Source organism: Hyperolius riggenbachi, chromosome 3, assembly GCF_040937935.1.
Source record: "Hyperolius riggenbachi isolate aHypRig1 chromosome 3, aHypRig1.pri, whole genome shotgun sequence".
In the NCBI taxonomy this organism is placed as follows: domain Eukaryota; kingdom Metazoa; phylum Chordata; class Amphibia; order Anura; family Hyperoliidae; genus Hyperolius; species Hyperolius riggenbachi.
Genome location: NC_090648.1, coordinates 398150011 through 398162322, shown reverse-complemented (window position 1 = coordinate 398162322; position 12312 = coordinate 398150011). Strand labels below are relative to the sequence as shown.

At 41.6% G+C, this 12312-nt stretch overlaps 1 protein-coding gene across 6 annotated transcripts in view; it reads left to right on the top strand.

Moving 5' to 3' along the window:
• Positions 1-12312, top strand: part of TENM2 (teneurin transmembrane protein 2) — a 4210084-nt gene that overhangs the window by 3909814 nt on the left and 287958 nt on the right. For 5 of the 6 annotated variants that reach the window (XM_068277420.1, XM_068277418.1, XM_068277419.1 and 2 more), the window contains one exon: positions 7545-9159. The exons of the other annotated variant lie outside the window; for it this stretch is intronic. In XM_068277420.1, coding sequence (XP_068133521.1) covers positions 7545-9159 — 1615 coding nt within the window. The remainder of the gene's footprint in view (positions 1-7544; positions 9160-12312) is intronic. 6 annotated transcript variants of the gene reach the window in all.

Here is a 12312-nt window from a genome sequence, read left to right as displayed (position 1 = left end):
AATTGCAATTTCTGCACACTGCTGATGATAAGCTTTTTTAGTAAGATTTGTGGGGGTGGGGGCTAGCATCCACCAGGCCCCTAGATTTTTTTCAGGCCTTAGGCAACTGCCTAGGTTTGCCTTTTGCATGATCCGGCTCTGCTGGGGTGCCGGGTCAGACTCGCTGCACTGATTACCTTGGGGGTGGCATGGGAACAGATGCTGACCACACCAAGCACCAGAGAGGGCAAGGGGGAGATATACTGGCTGCTCTAATTACCTAGGGAGGGAGTAATATACTGCCCACTTTGCTTTCTTTGAAAGAGGAGGAGTGGATAATTACTGTACTTGAGGACCAAGAGGGTTAATGGCTGCACATAAAGACCTAGAGAAGTTATTGGCTTTATTTGGTGGCTAGGAGGGGCTAATGGCTGCAATACAGTGCAGTGTTGCTCCCCTTCCTGTTCCTGGTACCCAATTGCTGCTGTTAACTCCTACTAGTCCCCCAGTGCAGGCAATAACTATAATGAGTAATAACCTGAACTGAGTAAAATTATTTAAAATAAATACATGATTTAGCTGCAAATGAATATTACATACTTATCTCACCATCAGTTCCTCTTAGAAGCTCACCATTTTCTTATTACAGTGATCCCTTCCAGTTCTGACAAGATTTTGTCAGAACTGAAATATATCAGTTGCTGTCAGTTATATATCAGCTGCTGTCAGTTACAACTGAATGTGCAAGGTAATGTCCATGTTTCCCTATTGCTCAAGTGGGTAATATAACAGTTTAAAAGTCTGCTGACCAGGAAGCTGCTATGGTGTAATGGCCATTTTCAAAATGGAAGACAGAGAATTCCATCGATCACAATGGACAAAAAGGATGCAGGTGAGGAGAAAGAGATTGATGAGCAGACTGCATGGGAGGCAAGTATGACCTGTGTTAGTTTATTTAGACTTTTTTTATTTTCAGTTCAGGTTCTCTTTAAGAAGGCCACATGCCGTACAATTTATATTTCTTTTCATTTCCAGAGTTACAAATAATTTTTGTGATTGATTGTAACATTTGAAAAATCTGACCAATGTATCAAACACATGTTTTGTTTTTCCCAAAATATGACGAAACATTATTGGAAATTGCTTGGGTCTATACATCAAGAAATTGACAATCTACCCTACAACATCAATTTTTCATAAAAATTGATCAGAAAAATCCACCACTCCCGACTAACTTATAAAGGAAAAAACAAACAAACAAACAAACAGGAAATTTGATCAGATTTATAGAAACATTTTTGAAGAGGGTCAAACATTGAAGTTGACTTGTACACAAGCTCAACTTGTATTCAAGAATGAACTTGGGGTATATTCACTAAACTGAGGTAATCAGAATAGCATGCATAAAGATTTACGCAGTACAGCAATACCGCATACAGAGGTTAATAGAGTTTAACACACAGTTTATACAGTGCATAAAAGGTGCAAACATACCAGAGACATGAGGCAAGTCACTGTTACTTATATTATTAGTATTGATTTATAAAGTGCCAACATATTCTGTGGTGCTGTACAAAGTAAAAAACAAACATGGGGTACATTATAACATAGAAAATATATATATATATATATATATATATATATATATATATATATTTATTATTATTATTATTATTATTATTATTATTATTATTATTATTATTATTATTATTATTATTATTATTATTATTATTTAGTATTTATATAGCGCCGACATATTACGCAGCGCTGTACAGTGTATATATATATATCTTGTCACTAACTGTCCCTCAAAGGAGCTCACAATCTAATCCCTACCATTGCCATATGTCTATATTATGTAGTGTAAGTACTGTAGTCTAGGGCCAATTTGTTAGGGGTAGCCAATTAACTTATCCGTATGTTTTTGGAATGTGGGAGGAAACCGGAGTGCCCGGAGGAAACCCACGCAGACACGGAGAGAACATACAAACTCTTTGCAGATAGTGCCCTGGCTGGGATTCGAACCAGGGACCCAGCGCTGCAAGGCGAGAGAGCTAACCACTACGCCACCGTGCTGCCCATATATATATATATATATATATATATATATATATATATATATATATATATATATATATATATATATATATATATATATATATATATATATATATATATATATATATATATATATACATATATATATATATATATATATATATATATATATATATATATATATATATAGATGCGAAAGTTTGGGCAACCTTGTAAATCGTCATGCTTTTTCCTGTATAAATCGTTGGTTGTTACGATGAAAAATGTCAGTTAAACATATCATATAGGATGTCATGTTTTGATTCCAAAACATTTAGAACTAATTATTGGAACTCAAATGGGCTTGGTAAGGTCAGTGACCCCTGACCTACATACACAGGTGAATCAAATTATAAGAAAGTATTTAAGGGGGTCTAGCACAAGAACCAGGAGAGGAAAAAGGGCTGCGGGTGATCCAAATGAATATGACAATAGTCAAGTTTCAAAATGTTTTTAACTTTATTGGATATACATAATCTTAAATGCACATAAAAAAGGATCAAGTTAAAAACACTATGAGATGGCCATCCCACCACGTCAACACAGCATCCCACTGCCACACTGTCCATACACATACACTCTATGATGGATGAAAGGGACATGCAATGTCAGAGTCCGCCTTGACCAGGCAACAGGTAGTCTCCACAAGTAAGCTGGAAGAGCGAAATTGCAAGCAGCAAGCAGTTCATGCATGAATAATGTGGATACATCCGCCCGGGTCTGTGGATAAATGTGAACCAGTGTGTGGATGTTGTCAGTCTTTCCAACAACAGTAATTTAACCAGGGTAATGTCCACAAGACAGCTAGCGGCAGTAGCTGTAGAAGAAGCAGCGTAAGCTATACAAGCAAGCACATCCCCATTCCCTATCAGCAGCATTGGGAATGGTTCATTCACTTGTAAAGAGACCAGTGTGCATACATCCTCAACGTGACAGTCTCTGCAAGAGGATACCACTCAGGAGTGGTAAGTCACTGAGGGTAATGCGCCAGATGACAACGCGGCCAGAGAAAATGTGAATGAGCTTACCAGTCCTAATGCGGGGATGTGCTCAGCAGTAGTCCATGCTTAGATGAAGCGTGGGTCCGGAGGTGGTAAATAGCCAGATGGGCGGAGTGGTGGTGATGCCGGTCGCGTGGAGGGACGGCGTCTCATAAGGGAACACCGCCCTTACATGTTTTTCCGACTTCCGGCGTCCTCAGAAGTTTCCCTCCTCTGTTAAATTTCACTGAAGAATAGCAACATGGAGGTCTCAAAACAACTCTCAAATGACCTGATGACTAATATTGTTCACCATCATGGTTTAGGGGAAGGATACAGAAAGCTGTCTCAGAGATTTCAGCTGTCTGTTTCCATAGTTAGGAACATATTGAGGCAATGGAAGACCACAGGCTCAGTTCAAGTTAAGGCTCGAAGTGGCAGACCAAGAAAAATCTCAGAAAAACAGAAGCGATGAATGGTAAGAACAGTCAGAGTCAACCCACAGATGAGCACCAAAGACCTACAACATCATCTTGCTGCAGATAGAGTCACTGTGCATCGTTCAACCATTCGGCGCACTTTACACAAGGAGAAGCTGTATACAGAGGAAGTCTTTTTTTCTGCCCACAGCACAAACAGAGCTGCTTGAGGTATGCTAAAGCACATTTGGACAAGCCAGATTCATTTTGGAATAAGGTGCTGTGGACTGCTGAAACTAAAATTGGGTTATTTGGGCATAACAAGGGGTGCTATGCATGGAGAAAACACAACTCAGCCGTGATAAAATCCCCGACTGAGCACTCAGTCTGGCTTTGCTCAGGAATTTTTATAGTCGAGTCTGTCTTCTCTGGTGTCTTTTCATGCCCAAGCCTGCCCCCTTGTGGCTCTGTTCAGGAATCAGTATAGCTGAGTCATTCTAGCAAAGCCAGACTGAATGCTCAGTCAGGGATTTTAGCAGGGCTGATTAGAAGCAAGCTGAACAGTTAAAAATTAAACAGACAGCAGGGTAGGTGTTTTCTATAATGTTCCCACTGATATATATGGTAAAATACATGAGGGTGCTTCGTCTCTTGTTCACTTTAAATACCCTTTCCCATAATTGGATTCACCTGTGTATGTAGCTCAGGGGTCACTCAGCTTACCAAGCCAATTTGAGTTCCAATAATTAGTTCTAAAGGTTTTGGATCAATAAAATGACAATAGTACCAAAATTTATGCACCTGCCTAATTTTAATTTAAACCATTATTGCACACTTTCTGTAAATCCAATACATTTAATTTCACTTCTCAAATATCCATGTGTGTGTCTCCTATATGATATATTTAACTGACATTTTTTATCGTAACAACCAACGATTTATACAGGAAAATCATGACGATTAACCAGGTTGCCCAACTTTCGCATCCCACTGTATATTGAATGGATAATTTGGGCATTTTACCATAGAAATCGTAAGATTGGATGAAAAAGATTATACCGTTAGTGGCCACCTTTAGGAGTATATCTTGACCAGATGTTGAAAAAGGAATGGAATAAGTTAGAGTGTTATGCCTGTCAGAAAAAGTGAATTTTGATGGAGCGCTCAAAGGGTTCAAAGGTTGATGAGTGGCAAATGTGTTTTGGAAAGGGATTCCAGAGGAGGGGTGAGGCACGTGAGTAATATTGTGTATGTGAATGCGAGGAGATGATTCTGAAGGAGCAGTGTTTCTCAACTTTTTTGACCCAAGTACCCACTGCTGGGAGAGGGACACGGGACACTGCTGGGAGGGGGACACAGGACACTGCTGGGAGGGGGACACAGGACAATGCTGAGAGAGAGAAACAGGACACTGCTGGGAGAGGGAGACAGGACACTGCTGGGAGAGGGATACAGGACACTGCTGGGAGAGGGATACAGGACACTGCTGGGAGAGGGAGACAGGACACTGCTGGGAGAGGGAGACAGGACACTGCTAGGAGGGGGACACAGGACACTGCTGGGAGGAGGACACAGTACACTGCTGGGAGGAGGACACAGGACACTGCTGGGAGGGGGAGACAGGACACTGCTGGGAGGGGGACACAGGACACTGCTTGGAGAGGGAGACAGGACACATGACACTGCTGGGAGGAGGACACAGGACACTGCTGGGACAGGGAGACAGGAGAGTGTGTGTGCACAGCCACAGAGGGGAGGGGGAAGAGTAGTGTGTGCAGAACATGCTGACATGAAAAAGGGACCGAGAGGAAGAGGGAGCCAGAGATAACAGATTACCTGCAGGTGGTGGTAGCACGAGGTGGGGGTGGAGCTGCTAGAAAGAGACATACTTCTGCTGACAGATTTAAATGACCCGCGCTGGTGCAGCTCTCTCCTCACTGCTATACGCGTGGGGGGTAGGACCTCTTTCAGTAGCCAGACTCACTCACTCTTTGCATTCCTCTCTGGCTCTGCAGTTATCTCTGGACCCGGCTGTAGAAGGGAGGGGGTGGAGTCACTTCTTGTGCAATGTTACTGTTCTCAGCCGGAACTATAAACTAAGTGTTGGCTGGGAACAGGGAGTGCAGGGAGGCAGAAGGTGAAAATAGTCCCTTTCACCTGCCTGCCTACCTCTCTGCAACAACATTCGGGGATCTTTTAATATTGGAAATTACAGCCCAGGGCTGCATTTAAGAAAAAAATACAGAAAGAAAAAAAGCCCAGGCAGCCAGGACCAACGGGCCTCCTCCTGGCTAAGGGACCCATAACAATTACTACGCCAGTGGCCTGCACAGCTGATCGTGCTGCGTACCCCCGGCTGAGGTCTCATGTACCCCCTGGGGTACGAGAACCACGTGTTGAGAACCACTGTTCTAGAGGACAAAAAAGGTCATGCTCAGATCTGAGATTGCAATTGGGTTGGTAAACTAGTGAGAATATGTACAGGGGAGAGAGATTGTGGAGGGCTCTGTAGGTTAGGGTAATGAGTTTGAACTGGATCATCTGGTTAATTGGTAGCCAAGGAAATGCTGGACAGAGGGGCATCAGAGAAAGAGCAAGAAGAAAGATGAATGAGTCAAGCAGAGTTCAGTACAGATTGGAGCGGTGGCAGTATGTTAGATGGATGGACGTTACTAACAAACAGTAATTACCTATGTGTGGTAATGCTTTACGCATCTAAATACCATACGTAGTATGTCTACTGCTTGAGTTATACTTTACCACAGTTTAGGGAACATACCCTCTTATCCTTTAGATTAGTAGCTTTAACCAACAGACAGGTCACATAGCTACTGCTTTGGTGGTTGGGTACTAAATATTTAACCTGCCCAGCAACAGTGCTAAATGTTTTGCCTGTCTGAATTCCAGACTTAAAGACAGCATTAGAAAGCACAGCACATGTAATAAACCACAACAGTGTATTAACAAATTCAAGAGCCATACATGGCCTTGTGTTTTTATGAGTTAATATAAACCGTTAAGTATTTGTGAGTTATTATCAATACAGTATCTGTGAGCTATTATCTAAAAAGGAATCAGAAGTCCAGATCTGGAAACAGAAATGTTAAAATTACATCATAGGCATTCTTGCTCATTCCTAGAGCATAATGCAATGCGTGTAAGACTTTATGCCCCTTATTCTGATGCAGTTTTGGGCCCTTTCCACTGCCACATTGCTGGCGTGTGGTGTGATCGCCGCACTGCACTGCATGCAGCTGCACATACTGTACTTCCGGTCTTATGCAGTGCGGCTCAAAGTCATCCCTATGGGACCCGCATGTGGACTGCGGGAAACTGCAGCATGCAATCCATAAATTTAGCCACACTGCATCCTACCGCGGCCAGAAGTTCGCATCAATGGAAACAGTCCCATTGACTAGCATTTCAATGCAGTTTCAATGAGGCGCAACGTTTGCACCACAAGTAGTGGAAACAGGCACTTTGTGTTATCCTTAACATACATAGCAAATTTGGTGATTTTAGCATGTATGGGGGCTTTGCTAATGACCACCCCCAGAAAATTTTCGGTGAATTTGCAGAAATGTGAAAAGTCAAAAATGTACATGAATGTACATGCCGTATGGCAAAAATTTGTCACCAGCAAAAAAGGCTCAACTCAACGCGAGATTGAGCATAAACAATTAACTTGCTCATCTCTATTCATTGTGCAGTTACTTACAGTATCTTAAGCATGTTATTCTGCCTACTGCAGTTTGGTGAATATATCCCAGTATCACACTATATAGATATTATACATATTTCCATTTTAATCTACAGGTACTGTTTTTTGCAGTTGTGAAATTAAGCTAAGCTATGATTATTAGAAAAGCACTATAATACATTTTTATGTTATAAGCTTTAGGTATTAGCATAACAAAAAAACAGTCTTTATCATCACAATTTATAGTTTTTTTTTTTTCAAATGCTAAATACATTTTTGCAAAATAGTTTTTTAGAAAAATATATTTTGAAGCTTTATAATTGTTTGCTGTTAAGTAATGCAAAATGTAATATTCTACTGTATTTGCAGTCAATGGTACTTCTTCTTCAGAGTCAGCGACAATACATCTTTGAATATGACTCATCTGACCGCTTATACTCAGTAACAATGCCCAGTGTTGCTCGACATACTATGTCAACTCATACATCTGTTGGGTACATAAGAAACATTTATAATCCTCCAGAAAGCAATGCATCAATTATATTTGACTACAGTGAAGATGGCAGAATTTTAAAAACATCCTTTCTTGGTACTGGCCGACAAGTGTTCTATAAATATGGGAAATTTTCCAAGTTATCAGAGATCATTTATGATAGCACTGCAGTCACTTTTGGATATGATGAAACAACAGGAGTTTTAAAAATGGTAAATCTTCAAAGTGGTGGCTTTTCATGTACCATTCGTTATCGGAAAATTGGGCCACTTGTGGACAAACAAATATATAGATTTTCTGAAGAAGGTATGGTCAATGCTAGGTTTGACTATACTTATCATGACAATAGTTTTCGAGTTGCCAGCATTAAACCTATAATAAGTGAAACCCCACTGCCTGTAGAGTTGTATCGTTATGATGACATTTCTGGCAAGATTGAACATTTTGGAAAATTTGGAGTGATCTACTATGATGTAAATCAGATTATTACAACAGCTGTTATGACACTTACAAAACACTTTGATACTCATGGACGTATTAAAGAAGTTCAATATGAAATATTTAGATCCCTGATGTACTGGATGACTGTGCAATATGATAGTATGGGTCGAGTTATAAAAAGAGAGCTAAAACTTGGTTCCTATGCCAATACAACAAAATACACCTATGAATATGATGGAGATGGACAGCTGTTAACTGTTGCTGTTAATGATAGGCAGACATGGCGTTATAACTATGACCTCAATGGAAATCTATACCTGTTGACTCCAGGAAATGGGATTCGCCTCCTTCCCCTAAGATATGATCTCAGAGATAGAATAACACGTTTGGGAGATGTACAATACAAAATTGATGATGATGGATTCTTAAGTCAAAGAGGTGCTGATATTTTTGATTATAACTCAAAGGGTCTTCTCACTCGAGCATACAATAAGGTCCTTGGATGGAATGTACAATATCGATATGATGGACTGGGGCGTAGAGCTTCGTGCAAAACTAACCTTGGACTTAATTTACAGTTCTTCTATGCTGATCTGCACAACCCAACAAGGATTACACATGTCTATAATCACTCCAATTCAGAAATTACTTCCTTGTACTATGACTTGCAAGGTCACCTTTTTGCAATGGAAAGCAGTAGTGGAGAAGAATACTACATTGCTTCTGATAATATAGGTACACCACTGGCAGCATTCAGCATTAATGGTGTGATGATTAAACAACTGCAGTATACGCCTTATGGGGAAATTTACTTTGACTCAAACTCAAACTTTCAGCTTGTTGTTGGATTTCATGGTGGATTATATGATCCCTTGACAAAATTGGTACATTTTGCCCAGAGAGATTATGATGTATTAGCTGGTCGCTGGATATCGCCAGACTATGCAATGTGGAAAAAAATTGGACAAGACCCAGCTCCTTTCAACTTATATATACTTAAGAACAACAATCCGCTGAGTACAGAAATGGATTTAAAAAATTATATAACAGGTAAAATTTGATGTTTGTTTGTCTAATCTGCATTTAAGGCAGAAATTAAGGCATATATGAAACCCAGATACTGTATACATTTTTGATAGTGAATCTAAAGTGCAATTAAACTGATGAGAGATACAATCATGCCTATGGAATTAATTATGAATAGATCTCTCCTCAGATTTTTTTCATTAATTTTTACGTATTAATAATTTAGATATAAAACATTCCCACTGATATCCATTATTATTCTTTATTCAGCCCCCTACAAAGTAATTATAGCACCCTGAACTTCTTATCTGTTCCTTCCTATCAGAAGGGTTTGTCACAGCAAGACAGGTTTCATGACCTCTTGTAATACTAGGTACACACCATACAATTTTCTGGCAGATTTACCTGCCAGATCGATTATTTTTAAGATGTCCGATCTGACTTTCAATTGCTTTTTTTCTTTTTTCCTATTTTTTGTAATCATTTTTTTTTCATAGAACTGAATGTAAATCAGTCGAAAAAATGACTTAAAAAAACAAACAAAAAGAAACGGAAAATTGAAAAATCGATCAAAATTCAGATTGGACATGTTGGAAAATTGTATGGTGTGTACCTAGCATTAGTTGTCAGAGAGAATTGATCCAGTGTCCCACTTCCTCTATTGGGGGCTGATAACCTTTACAATGACAAAAAAAGAATACCAAGGCAAATTTTAGGATGGATTAGTGCCCAATATGGCAGGAGAAAAGGGAGGGATGGAGGAAAGAAAAAAGAAGCAAGAGAGTGTAGAGGGGTAAGACAAAGACGTATATAAGCTTAAAGGAGTAAGGGGAGAAAAGGGTTGAACCACAAATGTAAAACATTGTAAAGTGTTTATGGAAACTTCAGCTTGATGCAGGGGTGTAACTAGAAATCACTGGACCCCCTGCAAAACGTTGGATGGTTGGATGGTCCCCCTGGTCTCTGCACAGGTAAACTGAGAACCAATGTAATTCAATCGGATAGTGAACACTTTAATGTGTTTTCCCCATGCAGTGAAAAACAGCACTGCATGCTTTTTCTGTATCAATTACATTAGCTTCTGTGATAAAACGTGCATGTTTTCACACATACAGACACACATAGGTTGCAGAAGACACACTACAGAAAACCGACAGACGAGCGTGCTCCCAGCCTTTGTATGGTTTGTTATTAGTGGCTGAGCAGATATAGGGCTTGATTCACAAAAGAGTGCTAACTGTTAGCACGGGCGAATGTTTGCATTGCGCGCAAAACACGAATTTTCCCACAAATTCGATATCGTTTTCGCGTAAAAATTCGCATTTGTGCGAGAAAACGTTAGCGTTTCGCGCAAAAATTCATGATCGCGGGCAATGCGAAAATTCGCACGAAAACGCCCGTGCTAACAGTTAGCACTCTTTTGTGAATCAAGCCCATAGTCATTAAAACAATTGTGCAGAGAGCAGAAAGTTTTTTTCTCTTCTTGCCCTTAGTTGTCAGTCTCTCAGGACAGCCTTTCTGTCACTCCAGGCAAGAAATACTGTGCCACCCTACAAGAGACGCAAAGACTAAAGAATATAAATCATGTGGCAGAGATTCTGCCGCACGTCACAGGGGCCCTGTCCTGAGAGACTGACAACTGAGTTCCCAAGATACAAACATCCTGCCAATTGCATTTCTTTGCACACACCTTAAGTGCAGAGTATAGCGCAGCAGAAGCTGTGCTCTCACCTCTCCGCCAGAGTTCAGTGCTATTCTTCTGCTTTCTGTGTTGTGTTTCCACTGGACCTAGTGCTTGGCATCTCCTACTGCATGTAGCGTGATTACATGTGACATGAGGAGAGTGAGGTGCCTGGCCTGCACTAGAGGGAGCTGGAGACAGGCAGGATGGTGGCCCAGGCACAGCGCTGGACTTTGGTGGGGAAGTAAGAGCACTGCTTCTGCTGCACTATGGTCGGCATTTGCACACTGGCACAGTGGAACAGAGGGATGCACAGAGGGGCAGGGGTAGACAAGAGGACAGAAAGAGGCACAATGGGGACAGATGGATGCACAAAGGAGGACAGAAGCAGGCAGATAAACAATTGTTCAAAATGGAGGTGCCAGATAAGGAAAAAATAGTTAAAAACTGTTTAAAAAAGGGGGGAGATAGTTGTGGACTTACCTCCCACAGTCATTCACTGAAAAATATATTTAATTGAATAGATTCCAAAGTAATAGCAACGCGTTTCAAGGGCAACATACATTGGGCAGTATATGGAGCTTGTAAAGATCCAGCCAGGTATGAGTGCCTCCAGAGCACAGAAAGCAGAGGGAGACTGACTGGGCACAGGGATACAGAAGGGGGGGGGGGGGACAGAAGCAGGCACAGGGGGACAGAAGAAGTCACAGGGAGACAGAAGGAGTCACAGGGAGACAGAAGGAGTCACAGGGAGTCAGAAGGAGTCACACAGAAGGAGTCACAGGGAGACAGAAGGAGTCACAGGGAGACAGAAGGAGTCACAGGGAGACAGAAGGAGTCACAGGGAGTCAGAAGGAGTCACAGGGAGACAGAAGGAGTCACAGAGAGACAGAAGGAGTCACGGGGAGACAGAAGGAGTCACGGGGAGACAGAAGGAGTCACGGGGAGACAGAAGGAGTCACAGGGAGACAGAAGAAGTCACAGGGAGACAGAAGAAGTCACAGGGAGACAGAAGAAGTCACAGGGAGACAGAGGAAGTCACAGGGAGACAGAAGACGTCACAGGGAGAAAGAAGGAGTCACAGGGAGACAGAAGGAGGCACAGGGAGACAGAAGAAGTCACAGGGAGACAGAAGGAGGCACATGGGGACAGAAGGAGGGGTGCAGAAGGAGACAAAGGGAGACAGAAGGAAGCACAGGGGGACAGAAGGAGGTACAAAGGGGGACAGAAGGAGGCACAAAGAGGCATGGGGACAGAGGAAGACACAGGGAAGGGCAGAAGTGGCACAGGGAGACAAATGAAGGCACAGAAGGACAGAATGAAGCCCAGGGAGACAGAAAACGGCACATCAGGACAAAAGGAGGCACAGGAGGACAGAATGAGGCACAAAAGGGGACAGAAGGAGGAAAAGAAGACAGAAGGAAGAACAGGGGGGCAGAAGGAGGCAAAGAAGACAGAAGGAAGAACAGGGGGGCTGAAGGAGGCACAAAAAGGCA